This window comes from Elaeis guineensis, chromosome 4, assembly GCF_000442705.2.
Source record: "Elaeis guineensis isolate ETL-2024a chromosome 4, EG11, whole genome shotgun sequence".
Taxonomy (NCBI): Eukaryota; Viridiplantae; Streptophyta; class Magnoliopsida; order Arecales; family Arecaceae; genus Elaeis; species Elaeis guineensis.
Window position 1 is genome coordinate 91,081,729 of NC_025996.2, and position 21,169 is coordinate 91,102,897.

The following is a 21,169-nucleotide window of genomic DNA, read 5'->3' on the forward strand; positions in this document are numbered from 1 at the left end:
GTGATGATATCATTGTTTTTTTCACATTATGTGTCATAGAGTGTCATAAATTGTTTAGGTGCCCATGTGTCAGACACATCAAGGATTCACATTTTGAAGCGTTCAGATAACACCGGCAATGACCATCCTAAGAATCTGTCAACAATAATACTTCATAAGATATTTTGACATGTAGATGTATAAAATACTCTGTCAATCAGACTTTTCTTCTGAACTTTACAGACTCATTCATAGTACTGAAAATTTTGCTGCCCACTCGATCCTTGAAGTGGGTGAAATTGAATTCCAATGTAGGCATCAAGCATAACTCAATTGCTTTATCGGAGCTCAATCCACATTTGTCAACTCATGTGGAGCTGTATGTTTGTAATATTAGTGTAAATCCAACTAAGCCATGCTTTCAACAATTTCTATTATTATTTTTTTTGAAAGGAGAGATTTATTTCAGAAGAGAAGTAAATCTCCTTTCTAAGTCCACAATCTCGAAAAGCTCTATGTCAATCCTGAAGAGCCCCAAATTAGAAGTTTTTGCATATTGGTCCATGAAATCTTTTATAATTGTATATAAATCCCTGTCTTTTTCATTTTTGTACAAAATTTCTTGTAAAGTTTTTCATTTGTACAAAATGGTCCTTCTGCTAGTTTTTATTGATTGAATCCTGGTTAAGGTTGACTAGGATTGAAAAAGGACCAAAATGCCCTTTGCTTAACAGCAAATGAGGCTTGGGACTTTATCTCTTCTTGCATACTTTGCCCTCTTCTTGCTCAGGGTTTGGCTGTTACGGAACGGTGGAGGGGCATGGGTTATGAGGTCAGTGAAGTGTGAGGTTTAAGGGTAAAAATATCAGGGCTTGGCTGTTACAGAATGGTGGAGGGGCATGGGTTATGAGGTCAGTGAAGTGTGAGGTTTAAGGGTAAAAATATCCAGAAGATATGAAATTAATACGGTTAGGAGAGTTCAAGTAGAATATTCTGTTATCATCTAATCAACTTAACTCGAAGGATGTATAAGTAATTAGTGCAAGATTTCAAGGATTACAATGCAAATAAAGAGAACACAGGAGTTAATATATAAATGCAGAATATAGCAGGGACTAATCTGCAAAAATCCAATTATTTTAATATCAGTGAAGACTAAGAAATTATCAATCAGTTATGGATTTCCTGATGACCATAGTCAGCTTATCATCCATGAACTCTAAATCAGGGTTTTATTTCTGTTGTCTTCAGTCTTTACATCAAAAAATGTCCTGGATTGCTTAGAACGAAATAAAATGATCAGAAAGAAGGGATTGGTTTCGGAAGTGTTGGCAGATAGCTGAGCATGCAAGAGCACACTGCTCTTGTTAGTAAAATTACTATATTTCATAAAATCTGATTTTAGGTATTCCTTTTGTTTAAAATCTCACATAACCCGATGGTCTTCTCCTCAATTAGTTCTTGTACACACTTTTTATTGATATACTTAGTTCTAGACCGTTTTTGTGTCAATGTGAATGCCAGAATCCAGTTCATTATGGCTCGAGAAGGCCTCTTTTCTTAATTATGACATTTTCCTTTGTAAATCATTTTTATATAGTTTTTAGCTGTTGTGAGTGTCCTTTCTCTCTTGAAGCTGTTACTTGGAGAGGTGATATGACTTTTTATATTTTTTCCACTGGGTGCAGAAGGACAATGTCTGTAACCAGCGCGAACATATAGTTCACCTTCTTGCTAATGAGCAGTCTCGACTTCGCAGACTTCCAGGCAGCGAGCCGGTTTGTATTCTTTAGTTGGCCTTTTCTTCTTTTGTTCCAATCTGTTCACATGGAAGCTTATTCATGTGTCTATGTTTGTTTTTGTTTATTTTTTTTCCAAATACTATGAATTCAACAAGCAACTATTTTTAAGCAACTATGAAGTGGTGAGCTGATCAGCTCCATACACTGGTTTTTGTGTCATGCTATATGCTATTGGAGACTTAAGCTAGTCTTGGTCCAACTATGTTGCTTCCTGTGTGCTTTATTTTCTGTGAATTCACTGCTTGCTTTTGCTGATAAATGCACTTTACAAGTGAACTTTCATAAATTGATTTCTTTTTCATTCTTTTTTCCTTCTCACTGATGGTAAGACAAACGAGTAACTTTGTAAAAGTGTGCCTCCATCCTCTTCTAGTGAATATATAAGTTCTATTCCAGTTTTCTATGTACCAAACATTTTGATGAATTTTCTGCTTGTCATGCTTGCTAGTTATGCCATTTGTTGATGGCATAGTGGAATCTCTTTTATGTTAAATGCTTTGTACTTCGCTTAGGATTGTTATTTGCTATAAATGTCACTACCAAAATATTCAGAAACTTTTGAATAATAAGCACTTTTGAACCTCAATGCACCACAAATAAAGCAACATCAGTAGGAAACATGGGATAAAAAGGGGAAGATATTGTGTAACTACCATGAAGATGTTGGTGTTAGTGTCTTCTGTGCTGTTAGATAAGAACGTGTGAGAGTAAATGTTAATAATAATATCATATCCTTTCTAGTTCTATACTTCTATATATTTCCTGATGTCTTTTGTTCAGTTTAAAAGCTGCTATGCAGAAGAGTTGGAAAGTTTATTTGGAAGTTTGCTGCTATCATGGGATTCATTTTCTTAGATTTTCCAATTTCTACTAGATGGTTGGATAAGATCATCTATATAACATGAAACTATCTGTAAGAGCTTCCATATGACCAGTACTAACTCTTCTGGTTGCTCAGCTCTGAAAGTTGAATCATGTTTAGAAATGCCAGTTTTAATTGTTCTGTTTGGAGTATGCTATGAAGTTTCAATTGAAACTCTGAAGCTGATGTTTAGTTTAGCTTTAGATTAGTTTGAGGAATATTTATTTGATTTACTTTCAATTCCATTTAAGTATCAAGAAGCTAATTATGTATTCTATATTTCTTGAAATCTTTGTGCTTCATCTTGGGGATATTTTTCTAATGGATTCTGGAGACTAATTTTAGGAAAAATTTGTGTTTGAGTACTACTGGATTGGGAAATCTTTAACTTATACGAACTGTGATTTGAAGACATAAAGTTTTAAGCTCATTTGTATGGTAATTTGAAGTGAAAATGAATAGAATATGATGGTTTTTTATGTGGAATTCCACATTAGGATTTTTTGCTGTTTTAAGATATTATTTTTGCTTGGAAAGTGTAGGGAAAAGGTCTTACAAGCCTTAGTTGGTTTATAATTCATATTTACTAAAATCAGGCTGATCATATGCCCTTTCATCATGTTTTCCACATCTTTGAAGGATTTTCCTAATAGTAAGCTTGCAACGTTTGTGTGTAAATGTATATGTGTGTATACACATTATTTCGCAACATACTTATACTCAATTTCGTACAAAATTGAATGCATAGGCCTATTTTGTTGGGTAGATGTAAAACAAATTTTAATGTAGGCTTAGCTATCCTAGCTTAAGTATAAAATTCTTTTTTTTTGTTATAATGTACTAAATTGTGTCAATCAAATATTAAAAGAAAGCTTTAGATGACAAAGGCTTAAACATCAGCAAAACATAAATAGAATATGCAAAATTAAATTTCAATGAAGGTAGAGATGAGGATGAGGTCCCATTTAAGGTTGTTGTGCGGTAGATACCATCAAGTGATTGTTTCTGTTATTTGAGATCTATTATGCAAAATAATGCGGAGATAGATGAGGATGCTATATGATTAGAGTTGTTTAGATAAAGTGGAGAGGTGCTTCTGCCATAGATGAGATTGATGCATAACTTGGTGACTTAAATGGTTGAAGGGAGATTTTATAGACTTAAATGTTAGGCAGTAAAGAAGGTTCATAAGTTTGGTAGAGAATGTTAAGATGGATTTTTATAAGGCTAGTGTTGCGACTGGAATCCGTCGTGGGCCGGAGGCGCTGGAGCAAGGCGATGTCCGGTTAGTCAACGGCGGTCGGACTTGCAAGAAAAGCCTCTGTCGGAGCCACCTCCGGCGGGGACCCTCCGACATTCAAGTCAAAATTTTCACAGTAGGTGGAAAAGAGCGAGTGCTTATGAGTGGGAGAGGAGGCGTACCTGGAGGATCCTCGTTCACCTCTTTTGTGAGGCAGGAGCCTTTGGAGAGAGCATGGATTGTCAGAGGTATTTTATCTCCCATTAAATGTCCTCGAGAATCGTGCCTGGCAATATCACCTTATGGCATGTGGAGGGCCCCACCCATTGATGGCATGAGCTTACAAACAGGACTTGAGAGCGTGGGGGACTCGCATTACTCATGATCATTCCTATTTTTTAAAGGGGCGATGTGACGGGGCCATAAAGAAGCTTCTTGGGGGGTCAATGGCCAGAGCTGGGAGTGGAAGCTGATGTGAGGATTGGTCGGCAGTCGATGTAGGGGCCGATGCAGCTATGGGGCCCGTAGGCTGAGGCGAGGATCGGACGAGCTCAGGAAGCATGGGTACTTGCAGGGAGAAACTGAATATGTCGGTGCACTGTCGGCCATTTGGAGGGACATGGTTCACCGCAGAGTGTTGTGCAATTTTTCCAGATCGTGGAAACTCAAGAACACCACCAAACTACACACAAAAGAGGTGGCATTAGGGTTTTGCTTGAGAAAGGAATGCCTCCCTTCTTTCAACCTTTGGAGGTGGCTGCTAGGGTTTGCTCTCCTCCTATGATGGCGTGCAACCAGAGAGAAGAGAAAATGAGGGCTTCGAGAGAAATGGATTCGATTCATTCCATAATATTACAGCTTATATAGATAGCCTGTACAATGGGTCAAAATTCAAATATGAAAAACTCCTTGGACTAACCCAAATGCACTCATCTAAACCTATGTATACTTATGGTCTGATCATGCACTCACCCCTTGAGTTAGTCCCCTTAAGATCCATCAAATCAGACCTTAAGATCCTAGGATCACAACCCAATCCTAGACCCAAATAGAAATCCCGCACATCTGTTTTCGCGACTCGAGTCGACTCGGTTAGAGCTCGAGTCGATTCGATCACACTCGAGTCGGCTCGATCGAACCCCAAGTCGGCTCGGCTACGGTGCCCCTTGTTTGGATTTTAAGCTGGCTTTTTCAGGGGTCCAAGCCGGCTCGACCTGATCCAGGCCACTTGTTTGGAAATCTCGTTAAGGATAAAGTAATAGAGAAAAAAATAGAGATGATACAGGCAGGTACAATGAAGATTTAAGGGAGCTCCAGTAAGAGGACATGCTCTAATTTTTGTTGAAGGATGTAGGAGGGAACATGGATGCAGATTGTGAAAAGGATATCACAAAACTTTGAGTTACATGAGGGATGGTGCTAAAAAGGAATTGCTGGCAAATGAGGGCTGATAAAGCTGATATCAAGTAAATGGGATAAGCCTAGATGATTTGGCATAATTATAGAAACACATATATTGATTATATTTTTATGTATGTATGCATGCTATATAAGTAGACACGTATGTAGTATGAATTTTTTTTTTTTTTAAAATTGTTCTTATAAATGATGCATGGATGCTGATAAGGCATGAGAAATATATCAGACCTCACAATAGAGAAAATTTAGATCATCATAAAATATTAAATAATTTACGTAAAGTTTAAACAAATGACTACAACAAGTGGTTTCTTCGAAACCCTGAACCTGAGCTCCGGCCTTCAGCAAGATTGATGACCAAGGGGAGTTCAGTAATCTTGAGATTAGACTCTGATCATATGTGAGGTGTGGTTACTTTATATTTATTGTCAGTTTAATTTAAAGTATGTGTGTCTTGAAAGCGATTTTAATGGTTTGTTTTCATGTATTTCGTTAAGGTATGTTATATTCATTTATAGGAGCACACAAGTCTGTTCATATAAATGAAATAGTTAATTTGAGGAACAATTGAGTGATTTTTTTACTAATTTTGTTTCTTAGGCTATCATCTAGTCACCTTTGTGACCACCTTGGCAGTGGGCAAGTCCATTGCTTGGAGTCACCTAGGCTATTTGACAAGCATGTGCTAAAGTGGTATTACAAAAGTGCAGGTGTGTGAGCTAGCATGAACCCAAAAGAAATGCTTAACTAAATTACCTGAGTAATAGAAGTACTAGAAGGAAAAAAGGCCAGAATTCTGAGCAAAAGGAGCTCTGCAGGTCTTGGGAACGTAGAAGGGTCTGTCTTAAAGTTGAACTAGTTGCAAAGTGCATTTAGTGGCTGGTAGATAAAATAGAAATAAAATGGATCTTATGGGAGTTGATCCTTGAAATACCTTTTGTCTGATCTTTGAGCTTATAGATGAAAATGGCATATCCAACCCAAATGCTTGCATTTCACCAAATTCCAAGCATCTATAGGTTCTCTATGCATGTTCTATGAGCATAGACTAATGCATTTCTTCTCCAGTTGCCTTATTTTTATGTCCATTATCTTTCTCACATCTTGTTTTCATAACCATCTGTCAAGTTCTTGATATCCTGTTCTAGTAACTCCCATTCAACTGTGCCGTTTGCTATGGCTTATTCTCTTCTTTATGGCTGTTGACTGGTTGCCTTATATATTTTACTGGGTTATGTCAGCCGTTACATTTGCCTAGGTGCCTTAACCCAGAACATGTGGCTATTTATGATTGCTCTGCATATAAGATGGAATCACATCATCAATGAGTTTATGTTTGTCTTGCACAGACTGGAATATGAGATGACATTTTCATTCAAATACCTCCTTATCTAAGCCATACAATTAAAAATATATGCGAAATTGAAGTGTGGAGTTGTACTGCTAAGGATTGCATTAGTCACCGCACTGACCTAGATGTTGCAAGTAAAAGATGCCTTAGCCCTTAAGAAGTTCTAATGCATGGTGCTGTAGAACTCAGTTGACTCTTGATTGCTTTGAATGCTGTAACCCTCTTTTGCTGTCAGTGGGGTGAGATGGAATATAAAAATAGTAGGAGATGTGAAACAATTATCAGAAGATGAGTGAGCAAGTGGTAGGTGGATATGGTTTTGGGTAGGGGTGGCAAACGGGTCGGGTCGGGTCATAAACGGGTCGGGTTAGAAAATGGTCAACCCAAACCCGACCTGTTTATTAAAAGGGTCAAAAATTCAAACCTGAACCCGACCTGTTTATTAAACAGGTAACCCGACCTGACCTGTTTAACCCATTTATTAAATAGGTCAAATTAGGTTAAACGGGTTAAACAGGTTAAACGGGTCAATTTAAATGGGTCAGAAACAGGTTAAACATGTTTTAAACAGGTTAAACGGGTCTTAAATGGGTTAAACATGTTAAACAGGTCGGGTTAAATGGGTCAGAAATAGGTTAAATAGGTTAAATGGGTTATCTGACTTAACCCAACCTAAATATTAAATAGGTTTAACAGATCAGATATCTAAAACCCATATCCGACCCACTTATTAAACGGGTTAAATGGGTCTATCCGTTTATGACCCGAATCCGTTTAGCCTAAACCCAAACCTGTTTATGGCGGGTCGAATACGGGTCGGGTTGGCGGGTCGGATCATATTTTGTCAGCCCTAATTTTGGGCTTGGAGTCGGTCAATGTGCCCATCATTGATCCAGTGATTTTGTAAGGCATCTTAGAGAGAACCACATATTTTTTGGGTTATGGATGATCATGCACTAGTTTTGTTAATTCGTAAGGGCCAGCAAGATGTAGTATGAAATGGATAGTATGAACCAAACTTCCAATTGTTTTGAAATATTTGCTTCGATGTTCCCAAATAGATGGGGAATGGTTGCTGGCTTGGATTTATTTGATTTGCTCAAATTGGATATCGATAGAGTTGTCAAGACGGGCCGGCCTGGCCCGACTCATCCCAACCCACCCTGACCGGCCTCTAAACGGGTCGGGGCGGGCTGACCCATTTAACTGGCGGGTTGGAAAAACCCCAACCCGACCCAACCCGCCATGGGCCGCATGTTAAATGGGCCAACCCGTCAAAATTCTAAAAAAAAGAATTGTTAGGGTTCTGTGGATGGCACTGGTGGGCGCAAGGAAGCTCGGGTGGAGGGGTGGGGCGGACTCGCGGGCGTGTCGGGTGGAGGGGTTGGGAGGGAGAGAGGGGCGAGGGCTGAGGAGCCCATCGGGGACTGGGGGAGGGGGGCGGGGGGATGTGAGTGCGGCGGTCGTGGGGATCGTCATGGGGAAGGGGCGCGGAGGGTGGGGTGCAGGCGCTAGGATGGGATGCGTGCGGCCGCGGGGGGATGGGAGCACGACGTCGGGGAGGAGGAGCTCGTCGGGGAGTGGGTGAGGAGGGGGGTCGGGATACGAGCGTCGGGGAGCGCGGAGGAGCTCGTGGAGGCCTGGGATGCGAGCGTCGAGGGTGGAGGGAGGGAGGACGGGGGCTCGAGGGCTGTGATGCGGGCATCGGGGAGCACAGAGGAGCTCGTGGGGGCCTGGGATGCGAGCGTCGGGGGTGGACGGGGGGAGGAGCTCGTGGGGGGTCGGGGGCCATGATGCGAGTGCTGGGGAGCGTGGAGGAGCTCGTTAGGGCTATACCAAAAAAAAAAAGAAAAAAAGAGAAGACTCACCGTGCCACCGTGGGCGATGGAAACTGGGCGACGGCAGACGGCGTCCGGACGCGGCAGCGGCTTCGGCTTCTCTCGGTCTCTCTTCTCTTTCTCGTTGAAACATGAAAGGGGATAAGGGATTAGCGAATAAGGGGATTTGGGTTTGGGGTCGGTATTAATTTCAAAATATATAACACACACACATACATATATAAAAAGAGGCGGGTCAGCCCGCCCCGACTTGCCAATCCAAATGAGGCGGATCATTTGACCCGCTTTTAAATGGGTTACTAAAATATGAACCCAACCCACTCTTTTTTAATGGCGGGGCGGGCCAACCCGATGGGTCCAACCCAAATTGATAGCTCTAGATATCGATGCTTGAAGAAGATTCTATATTATGGTCTACCAGACCCCCATGCATATTGGGATGCCGTACCACCCCATGCCTCCCCGTTGGGGGCGTAGTGTACTAGGAGAAAATCGGATATGAAACCCCACTTCGAGTCGGTACAAGCCCCATAGTGAGATGTACCGCCTCATACCAAGGTATGTACCGATTTGTACCAAGTGTACTAACCTATACCGAGATGTATTGAGATAAAAATTGAGAAAAATGGCTTAGGAGCTATTTCAGCACAAGATGCGTATCGTACTGAACTAGTAAGATACCAATATGGTTTCCGGTACCGAGATAGCTAACCTAATTCTGTACTACATTTGCCATACCATTTGAATGAAGGAAAATTGGTTGCATTAGCGGATAACAAGGTCTGCAAAACTGGTACTTGGAACTGTACAGGTGTGTTATTATTTCGGCACAGTGTGGTTGGGATGGTGTGGTATACTCTTTCAACATAGACTCCCAATACCTTTTTCTCCTAGCCATGGTACCGCCTGAGAGGTACAAGGTGGCTCCACTTGGTTTAGACTGGTAGGGACTAGTTCGACTCGTATACTGAACTGAAATTAGGAACTATTTCAGTCCGCACCTGTATGGTGCATTAGGCTGGGTACGGGCAGTTTGGGATGGTTCAGCATGCTATGAGGCACATAATCCGAAAATGAGTATTCTTTTTTGGAATGCTTCAACCTTGAATACTCTCTTCTTGCCAATTCTGTCTGGTCTATGTAGTTTCAACTTGCTTGGTTTGTTTGTGAAACTCAGCCTGTTTCTCTAGGTTTATATTGATAATTCTACATGCTTAGTGTATTATAATGCCATATTCTTAGTGTATCTTTTATGTACTATTGGTCTTGAGTTGATGAAAAGTTAAAAACACTAGTTATTGTGTGCTTTAATTATGACTTTTTTTTTAAAATTTCTAAGCAGAAAATAGATGAAGGTGCTGTTCATATCGTATTTTTGAAGTCTCTTGAGAACTATATAAAGTGGTGCAACTATCTGCCTCTCCACCCAGTTTGGAACAAGTATGGATTTTCTTTTGTTTTTTCATATGTATATGCATTTTGTTTAGTTTAATTGTTTTCCTTGTGAATTTCCTGTCACTTAAGAACTCATACTGTGTTGTTCACAGTGTGCAATCATCAAGCAAAGAAAAGAAGTTGTTGTTTGTTTGTCTATACTATCTGATATGGGGAGAGGCTGCGAATGTTAGATTTCTTCCCGAGTGCTTATGTTACATATTTCATCATGTAAGTTCTGGGATAAAATTTATTCTACTTTTGTATATACATGGTTTCAGTGGGTGAGAAGGGAGATGAATTATTTAACGCTTTTTTTTTTGTTAATAAATTTTAAGATTTATATGTTCTAATTGAGACAATATAGACCTTGTATATATATATTTTTTTATGAATGTCATCGATGGGAATGCCACCTTCTATGTTCAAAACTGCTAGGGGGTGGCAATTGGCATTCTCAAGTTCTCTTGGCTGTTATAGGAGATTCTCATAGTAGGACTGCCAGTGTATATGTGGTCGGTGACAACTTCCCTTCATTTTTGGCTTCATTCCATACAAAAATTTTATTGCATTTTCATTAGATTTTATTGGTGAGGTTGCTACAGCATCCAAGTTTTTCTTTCCCTTTCTTTTTTCTTTTCTTCTTTAACTTTGCTTATCTAATTACTTTGTAACGCACATTTATGCTGGTTAAGTTCTTCTGCTTATTATGTACATCCAAGTAAATGATTTAAATAACATTTGTACTCTATACAGTTGCTTAGATTCCTTCAAAACCCACCACAACACCCCATGCCCCCCCCCCCCCTCTTTCCCCCTTCGCCCCAACCTCAACCAACTACAAACAAAGAAAAAACATTAGTTGCTTAATCTTTGCTTATTGTCCTTCAATTTTTCCCAGATGGCAAGAGAGCTAGAGGAAATATTGCGTCAACAGGTCATGCAACCAGCCAAAAGCTGTGTTTCTCCTAATGGAGTATCATTTCTTGATCAAGTTATTTCTCCTCTATATGAAGTTCTAGCATCTGTAAGTATCTCTGTGCAGAATAACCATTTTTTTTTGGTTTGCTTTTGAAGTTATGGACCATCTGTAGCTGTATTATATGTTTGCTGTATATGTACGTAAACCAGGAGCATTCATCTTGTGTATATGATAGATATTGCATGCTATTTTTGTTTTCTTTGGAGTAACCCAGCACACACAATATAAGCAGTCAATGTGTCACATTTTTTTTTGGAAAATTTCTTTTGAAGCCATTATTATTCTGAATTTTGACAAAATACTTCCCCAAACATAAAGAAATGAAGAAGGGACAAAAGGATGGTGCATATTTCCACTATATAAAACAAAAAATTGGGCTTTCATAATTTAGTTTTTGCTAGATATCTGAAACTGAGGTGGTTTCATATCCAATTACATAGCTCTAATGGAAGCTTCAATTTATGGTCTCATCCTTCAATCTTTTGGGAGCATATAAATAAACTGGCTGTATCATTGGATGTGGCAGTAAAACATTTTGTAGATAAAGTAATTTTGCTGCAGGCAAGTTTCTTAATCGATTCTTAAGCTAATTTTGTTTTCTGTAATTTAATTCTCTCCCATGAGTTAGTAAAGGTTGTCTTTGGTGGGTCAAAATTGGCTGTGCCTACATTAAAATCAGAGCGAAATAAGTCTACTTGTTTTATTTCACTTATGCTTTTTCCATCCTTTTCCCTTTTTTGGGTTAAGGTCTTATGTTTCTCCCAGCAAAGTTTGCAGTCTCCTTGCGGACCTCCCCTACCATGACCCAACTGGTACACCCTGTACCATGTAGGCATAGTACATGTCTTGGTGCCGACACTCAATACAATGGACATACCAAGTTTCTGTGTTCTACTAGTATGGTATAGTATGGTATGGTATATGGTCTATATCGGGCAGTATGTTCAGATACAACAAACCATGCCTCCTAGTATGTACATTTTGTATATTGATAGGAGTCCATCAAGCCCTCGCCCATTATTCTTGGTGATTTAAAGCAAAAATAAAAAAAAAGCACCTTTCTCAGTCTCATTTGTTTTATGTGGCCATATCCTAGTGTCATTTGTAAAGTTTTTCCGGATTCTTGCCTGAATTCTAACACCAAAATTCACACTCATGCTGCCTGCAATTCTATCTGATTTAGGTCAGTCTTCACATTTTGTTCATGCCTTGTCAATGCTGCCTTCAATTCTATCAAATTTGGTTCAGTCCTCATGTCTTGTCAACTTTCTTGCAACATTCCTTGCTCTTGATTATTTGTTTAGAACTCCTACAGGTTCCTCTTTCTCCGGGTTTCATGTGTTATCGTCTAATGATGCATTTCCGTTTCAGTTGTGGCTACCACTCGTAGATGTTCCAAACAAATTTTTCTTTGGGGAAATTTGTGGTCTTAATTGACTTGCTAAACTTCTCTTTAAAAACAAAAATAAAAATTATTATTTAGTTCACTACAATCTTTTGATTATTTTCTGTATGCTTCTTATACCTTAATATGAAAGCGTTGCTTACCAATGCAACAGCTACTAGCTAGCTGCAAGATGCAGTAATAGACTGATGTTCCTTGACTAGGCCTCTACAACGTTCTTTTAACCATATGAAGTAACTTTTATCAATATGTCCTCCAGTCAAACAAGCCATTACTGGGTCATTCGCCTGAGGATCGTAATGACAGATGGAGGGGCTGGTGATGGACGCCAACAGGAATCGTAATGAAGGTAGAAGAAACCATGCTAGAGATGATGCTCGCAACCAGCTTGCCAATCAACGCATCCTAGTAATCAATGTAGGCACCATGCCAATGCTGATTCTTCATATGACGAAATCGGGGGTTCTACTGTTAACCAAGGTTACCCTAGACCTCACAGAGAGGCCGAAGATTATCGCCTCAAGATTGATATTGCTGCTTTTAGTGGGCATGTCAGCATTGAGGAATTTCTTGATTGGTTATATGAGGTCGAAATTTTTTTTGAGATGATGGACATGTTGGATGAGAAAAGAGTTAAGCTGGTTGCTTATCGGCTTAAAGGAGGAGTTGCTGCTTAGTGGGACAACATGCAGACTAAATGCCAAAGGCAAGGCACGTGTGAAAATTTGGAAAAAGATGAGAAAATTGTTGAAAGATAGATTTTTGCCTTCTGATTATCAACAATATTTATTCTAAGAATATCAAGGCTGTACACGGTATAAAGATGGTGTTAGGATATATGGAGGAATTTCTTTGACTTTCAGCTCGTTATGATTTGTTAGAGAGAGGAGCAGCAAGCTGGAAGGTACCTTAGTGGCCTCAAATATTCAATTCAAGAGAAGATCGACCTTCAAATAGTTTGGTCAATCGATGAAGCTCCCAATTTGGCACTCAAAGCGGAAAGGCTTTTGTTATGTCAGCCGGTGAGAGCACAACTCAATAAGCAGTTTTTTTCTAACGCTTCTCACTTATATGTAAGCAAGAAAAAACAAATTGATTCAGCACCTACTCATTCATCACTAGTCAGGTAACTGGTGGTAGTGGAGCCGCAAAATCCACAAGTGGAGCCAATTCCAAAGGCGGACTCAACAAATCATTTACAAAAAATATAGGTGTCAGGTGTTATCGATGCCTTGAGCATGGTCATACATCTAATGTTTGCCCTACGCGCCAAATGGTGAATTTGATCGATTATAGTGATGAGGATGATGGTGGAGGTAGAGCTGAGTCTGAATTGGAAGATGTCGAAATTGCTGAGGAAGAAGACGAGAATTTCTTGTGCTATTCGAAGGCTATTATATACATCCAAGCAAGAAATTTTTTCGCAGTGATGTCGGATTTTTCATTTCGAGTGCTCTGTCAACAATAAGGTATGCAAATTAATTATTGACAGTGGAAGTTATGAAAATTTTGTCTCCCATGCACTGGTGGATATCTTGTAGTTACAAACAATGTTACATCCAGAGCCTTACGATCTAGGATAGATCAAGAAAGGGCCAAAACTAACAGTAAGTAAAATTTGTCGAGTTCCAAGTTCAATTAGAAAATTTTATAAGGATGATGTTGCTTGTGAAGTAGTTTATATGGATGCTAGTCATGTCCTATTGGGAAGGCTTTGGTAGTATGATGTTGATGCTACTCACAGGGGTAGAAAGAATTACTATTTATTTAGTTGGAAAGGTAAGAAAATTGCCATCATTTTTAAAGAAAGAGAGCTCAACATTTTTCTAGAGGAGCGAAAAGCTTTGCTTTCTATCGTCAGTAGTGAGAAAGAACTAAAGGATGAGGCCTACGCACTTATTGTGAAGGGAGGGGAAGCCCCTGTGGTGGATGTTCCAGCTATTGTATGATCTTTATTGGAGGAATTCAAGGAGATAGCCCCAGATGACTTACCAGATGGTTTGCCGCCCATGCGTGACATTCAACACCACATTTATTTAGCTCCTGGAGCCAGCTTGCCAAACCTATCACATTACTAGATGAATCCAGTTGAGAGTAAAATATTGCAGGAGGTGGAAGAGTTAATCCGCAAAGGTCATATTCGGGAGAGTATGAGCCCCTGTGCAGTCCTTGCATTACTAGCATCTAAGAAGGACGGGAGTTGGCGACTGTGTGTTGATAGCCGAGCTATTAATAGAATCACTATTAAATATAGATTTTTTATTCCTTAGCTTGAAGATATGCTGGACAACTTGGAGGGTTCCATAGTATTTTCAAAGATCGACTTGCATAGTGCCTACCATCAAATCTGCATCAGGCCAAGAGATGAATGGAAGACTACTTTCAAGACAAAGGAGGGCCTATACAAATGACTAGTAATGCCATTTGGGCTGTCTAATGCCCCTAGCACATTCATGCGGCTCATGAATCAGGTACGCAAACCATTCATTGGGAAGTTTGTTGTGGTATATTTTGATGATATTTTGATTTATAGCTGCAATGAAAATGAACATCTAAGCCACTTGAGGGAGGTGCTCACTGTGTTGCAGAAAAATAAGATGTTTATTAATTTGAAGAAATGTAGCTTCATGACCAGTAGTCTAGTTTTCCTTGGTTTTGTTGTTAGTGCTGACGAAATTCAGGTCGATGAAGAGAAGATTCGTGCAATTTAGGAATGGCCTACACCTAGGACTGTAACTGAGGTACGCAGTTTTCATGGTTTGGCTACCTTCCATCGGAGGATTATTAGGAACTTCAGCAGCATTGTGGCACTATTGACAGATTGTCTGGAGAAAGGAAAATTTGAGTGGATTGTAGCTGTTGATAAAAGTTTTATTGAAATCAAGGAGAAGCTCACTACTGCTTCAGTTCTAGCCCTTCCAATTTTGAGAAAGTATTCGAGATTGAATGTGATGCTTGTGGGGTTGGAGTTGGTGTTCTTGCTCAAGAAGGAAGACTAGTTTGCTTCTATAGCGAAAAGCTCAATGAAGCACGGTAAAAATGGTCAACCTATAAGCAAGAATTGTATGCAGTGTTTCGTGCTTTGAAACATTAGGAGCCGTATTTACTTCCGAAAGAGTTTGTGATTTATTCTGACCATGAGGCTCTAAAGCACTTTAAGAACCAACAGCATGTTAATAAGGTTCATGCGAGGTGGGCTTCTTACTTTGAGCAATTTGCATATATTGTCAAATATAAGTCGGTGCTACTAATAGAGTGGCAGATGCTTTGAATAGGAGGGCAGCCTTACTGACTACTTTGAGCAGTGAGGTGGTTGGGTTTGATTGCTTGAAGGGGCTATATGAAGGAGATGATGATTTTGGAGAGACTTGGGAGAAACATTCTAAGAAGGAATCAACTGATGATTTTCATTTTGTAGACGGTTATCTATTTAAAGGCAATCGTCTGTGCATTCCTAGGACATCCTTGCGTGAAAAGATTGTTCGAGACCCCCGTGATGGTGGACTGTGGACATTTTGGAAGGGACATGACTGTGAAGGATGTCGAGCAGAGATACTATTGGCCATAGTTGAAGAAAGATGTTAGGAATCTTGTTTGTAGATGCCAAGTTTGTCAGGTGACTAAGGGTCAAGCACAGAATACGGGATTGTACATGCCACTGCTTGTACCCGAAAATATTTGGGAGGACCTCTCTATGGACTTTGCCCTCGAACTACCAAGGACTCAACGAGTTGCTGACTTAGTCTTTGTGGCAGTTGATCAGTTCTTAAAAATGGCGCATTTTATTCCATGTAAAAAGACTAGTGATGCAGTGCATGTGGCTAAGCTGTTCTTTGCTGAAGTTATGCGTTTGCATGGGGTTCCAAAGTCCATTACGTCAGATCGTGACATCAAGTTCCTTGCTCATTTTTGGTTAACTTTGTGGAAGAGGTTCGGTACCAACTTGAAGTACAGCAGTACTGCCCACCCACAAATAGATGGGTAGACTGAGGTAGTGAACAGGACTTTGGGCAGTTTGATTCCGTGTATATGTGGTGAAAAGCCAAAGTAGTGGGATAATGCCCTTGCGCTGGCCGAATTTGCATATAACAACACTGTCCATAACTCAACGGAAAAATCTCCATTCACTGTTGTGTATACAAAGACTCCTATGCATGCTCTAGATTTGGTGACCTTGTCAAAGAGGCATGGAGTGAGCGTAGCTACAAATAAGATGGCAGAACAAGTCCAATCCATTCAACTTGAGGTGAAAAAGAAATTTGAGGAGTCAAATGCCAGGTATAAAGCTGCAGTTGACAAACATCGACGGCCATAAAAATTTGAGGGGGAGATGGTCATGGTGTTTTTGTGCAAAGAATGCTTTCCTGCAGGAACTTAACATAAGCTCAAACTAAAGAGATATGGCCCCTACAAAATTTTGAAGAAGCTGAATGACAATGCTTATGTGGATCTACTAGTAGAGATGATAATCTCCAAGACATTTAATGTAGCCGATTTCTACAAGTACTATCCATTTGATGGTTTGCTTTAACTTGAGAAATAGCTTGAGAGCGAGTTCTTTCTAGGTGGGAGAGACTGATGTAGAACATAATTGCAAGGGATTGACCGGATCAACAACTACCAAGATTAGGTCAAGAATAAAATCATGGCTCTTTCCTATCCGGTATTTGGTTTGCTTATTTAACCATACCATATTTCTTGGTTTTCAAATACCATATTCAGAGGATCCTATTTTGATATTTTTCTGATTCTCAAATGCCATATTTAGGAGATTTTGTTTTGATATTTAAGAGATTTCTGATTGTAAATTTTAAATGCCATATTTAGGGGATTATGTTTCGATATTTGGGGGTTTCATATTCTAATGTTATGGCTATAAATAGCTCTTGTAAAAGCTCAATTACAGAAAACCATTCAATTAGAAATTTCTTTTAGACTTTGTCTATTGTTCTCTTGTTCTCAAGAATCATTTCTTGAATTAAGATTTTTTCAGGTCTGTTAGAACCTTATCTAGCCCATCCTCGTTACCATTTTGCGTCATTTCTAAGTGGAAATAAAATAATTAAAAGATCGGAAAAATTACAGGGACATTCCTTCAAATTTGGGTGAGAAGCAATTCGCCCCAAATTTTTAAGAACTTTCAATTAGAAACTATAACTTATTTTTTCCATTGCAATGGGGCCCATGTGATGGTCATGTGATAATGAACTAGCCCTACACTTCCGTAAATGCCCTTTTCACGAAATTAGCAGTGGGCTTCATAGTTTTATCAGGAAGTGAAGGAGAGGGGAAGGGGATCATGTGGCACTTAGGTGACTCTCTTCTTCCTTCCCACTTTTTTTCTTTATCTCAATTTATAAATCGATTGTTTTTGCAGATACCTTGGATTGGGATTACTCTAACATAACTGCTATTTTCTTAAGCTTCTGGTGGGATCGTTTTTAATAGATGAAAAATCCTTGACCCCTTCTATCCCTTTTCCCACACTAGGGTTGATGGAGCTCTCCTAAGTCTCCTCCTTGTGAATATTGGTCTCCCTTTTTCCCTCACTAGCCATATCCCTGCCACAACGATCTTGTGGAACCGATGTCGGAACTCTGCTTCCGGTGTTGAAGAAAAAGTTGAAATCGATCCCTCTTCTATCCCCTGTTTTGATGCCCTATTTCTTCTTCTTTTTTCATTTTGCTGGTCACCGACCATCGCATGCCGCTGCCATCGACCATTCGTCTGCCTGCCACCACACGCCGCCACCATGGTTCTTGGGAACCCTACTTTCTCCCTTTTCCTCTTCCTCTTCTTGCTTGATTAGGATGCACGAGGAGCCCCTTCCTTTCCTTTCACATATCTCTCAATTCCTCTATTCTTCTCTCTTTCCCTCTCCCATTTTCTCTCTTGTGACTATTGCTGTTCGCTGGAGTTGCAAGCTCTTCGACCCTTCTCAGTTCCTCCCCCAAATCCTCACCTCCTATCCTTCTCAATAAAAAATCATAGCTGATACAGGTTTTTTCTATTAGTAATCTCCAAAGTGAAGGGGTTTTTACTTTTTAGTCATTTTTTATATTCCATTAACGGTATTTGGGCACAAATAGGCGGTTAGGCTATATTGCAACCAAAAAAATGCCTTATGGTGTCTAATTAAAAAAAATAAAAATCTGGGGTCAAAGTTTTTCTTGCGTAGATTTGAAGAGGTGTTTTTTTAATTACCCTAAGGGCCCGTTTGGTTGGGGGTAATCTAGTATGGAAAAATAAATCCCATGCCAGATTATATTTGTATAAAAAATGGATGAGAGAGATGGTAAAATAAATGGTGGGTCCCATGTTTATTTCTTGAGAGAGAAAGCAAAATAAATACCATCGGGTGGTATTTGTTTTCCCATGCTGGATCACCAAGTGGGGGCAATATGAAAATATCATTTCTTGATAAAAATGCCTTCACTTATATAACATCAATATTGTATTAATTATATTATATAATTAATATTAATTATACTAATATATATTGCAAATATATTAATATATTGTTTAATAATATTTATAAATAATAATATGTATTAATGTATTAAATAAATAATTAACAAATATTTATTAATTATCAATAAATCTAACATAGTATTTATTTATAATTAATATGTTTATTTATATACCAAAATATACTCAAAATTTATATCTTATAAGAAATATATTTTCTAATATTTGTATAATTAGTTTAAAAAATTTATTAACTCATGTAAATATATTTCAAAGTTGGACATAGCCAATATCGATAGCATTTACGTAAATGGGCCATAAATGGCCAACGAATGAACTAAGAAAAAAATGTAATTATTTGATTGTTTAGTCAAGGGCATTGTTGGAAATTTGGCAATATTCCCATAAAATATTACTTCAAGCGGAACATACTAATCTTTTTCTGGTCCCATTTTCCAGAGTAATTTTTCCACCAACCAAACATCGTAAAATTTATTTTTCCTCGTAATCATTTTCTAGATAAATGATTCCCAGGAATCATCAGATTATCCTGTAATTTGACATGCCCCAACCAAATGAACCCTAAAGGATTTTGATTCCATCTTCTTAGGGCCCAGCAGAAGGGCTGATGTAACCTCTTTAGAATGGCCTTTCTTTCAGCATCAAGGATCAGCCTGGGGGGAGCATTGGGCTTCATCATTTCTATCACCTGTCTGGACCAGTGATGTCCTATACTGAAACATTAAATGGCCTCAAGGTTTCCTGTTAAGGTAATTGGAACTTGCAAAAATTTCAATGTATCTTTGCCTACCGGACAGAAGTTACTGTTTGCTCTCACCTTTTTTCAGTTTAAGGACTTGAATAGTCTCTATATGTGGCTACCATGACTTGTGACAATTTTCTTTATATATTTGTTGTCATCTACTTTATTATTCTCAAATCTGTTTCAATAATCCAATATTGGAGCAACTTTTGATACTGCAGGAAGCTGCAAATAATGACAACGGGCGAGCACCGCATTCGGCTTGGAGAAACTATGATGATTTTAATGAGTTCTTCTGGTAAATGAAAAGGATAAACTCTTATAGTTTTGAAATGATTTTTTTTTTATCCTCAAAAAAGAATTTCCCTTTTTCCTATGGTTTTCATGATTAATCTCCCCCTTCACAGGTCTCTTAACTGTTTTCAACTTAGCTGGCCTTGGCGACTTAGTTCACCATTTTTTTGCAAGCCCAGTAAGAAGACCAAGGTTAGTGGCTGTTGTAGTTTATCTGGCATTGTTGTATATTTGTGGTTCATACAACTTTTTCATTTAATTCTTGATCAATGAATCTCCAATTTTTTTTTCCATTCTCTTAATGCTGAAGTTTTTGTATTTACCAAGAGTTTGCTACCTTTTCTTGGAGAAAATGTGAGAATTTCATTACTGAAGGAAATGTGAAATATTTGTAAATACTTTGGTGGAAACCTCCATGGTTTTTTCTTTTCTTCAAGTACATTAAAAAAAGATAAAGACAGGCAGATGCATGATGATGATATGGAAGACAGAAAGCTTTGTAGGACACAAGCGGTAGCTAAATTTGTTATTATATATTTTTTATGAGTAAACATCTGTGGATGTTGTGGCTAACAGTTTATTGGTTTTTAATAGAGAAGTATGGGTGTTATGTATGTATCTATTTGCTGTCTATATATGTTTGTATGTGCAAGGGAAGAGCCAATATTGCTAGCTAGTGTGGCCAAAAACCAGAAAGCAGTAACTTAAAGATTATAAAGCTCACCTAATAAAATAATAGTAAAGTCGAATTTTAAAGAACATATAAGTGCATAAGTTTCAAATTATTGTTTTCGGGATTTTCTTTCACATGATTGATGTTGAAGGCAAGAGTAATAGTTTCAAATGCATAATAAGATGGATATTTGGATCAGAAATTAAGAACTAAACGACCAATACTAATCTATATAAGAAGAACCTAAAAAATTCAATACAACACGTCTACAAATATTTTCTGTAGACTGACTTTACTTTGGATATCATGTTTTGTTTAAAATTAATCTACTGGTGTAATGAACCATGATTCGGATGATGAGATTGCAAAACTCTATAATGTCAATTAACTTGTGTTTGTAGAAGAAAAATTAATAATTGCCAATTTAATCCCATTCTTTTTCATCAAAAAAATTGGAGCCAAAAAGTGCTTCCTAGAAAAATAAATGGGTATGGAGAAAATTTTCTTTCGAAGAGAAGATTAGATCATATAAACGAGAACTCAAGGCAAACTGGCTGTGTTGATGGGTTGTTTTGTTTTATATTTATTCATAGTAAGAATGGGATGTTTTGCTGTTTGTTGATCTCATGTTATCTTTGGAAAGAATATATATCGCCCAA

The 21,169-nt window shown here is 38.6% G+C and overlaps 1 protein-coding gene across 3 annotated transcripts in view; it reads left to right on the forward strand.

The window, feature by feature from the left end:
• The window catches only part of LOC105035361 (callose synthase 9), a 127,630-nt gene that overhangs the window by 11,011 nt on the left and 95,450 nt on the right, over positions 1–21,169 (forward strand). For all 3 annotated transcript variants that reach the window (XM_073256697.1, XM_073256698.1, XM_073256696.1), the window contains exons 8-13: positions 1,668–1,757; positions 9,834–9,931; positions 10,039–10,156; positions 10,827–10,952; positions 19,765–19,841; positions 19,951–20,029. In XM_073256697.1, coding sequence (XP_073112798.1) covers positions 1,668–1,757; positions 9,834–9,931; positions 10,039–10,156; positions 10,827–10,952; positions 19,765–19,841; positions 19,951–20,029 — 588 coding nt within the window. The remainder of the gene's footprint in view (positions 1–1,667; positions 1,758–9,833; positions 9,932–10,038; positions 10,157–10,826; positions 10,953–19,764; positions 19,842–19,950; positions 20,030–21,169) is intronic.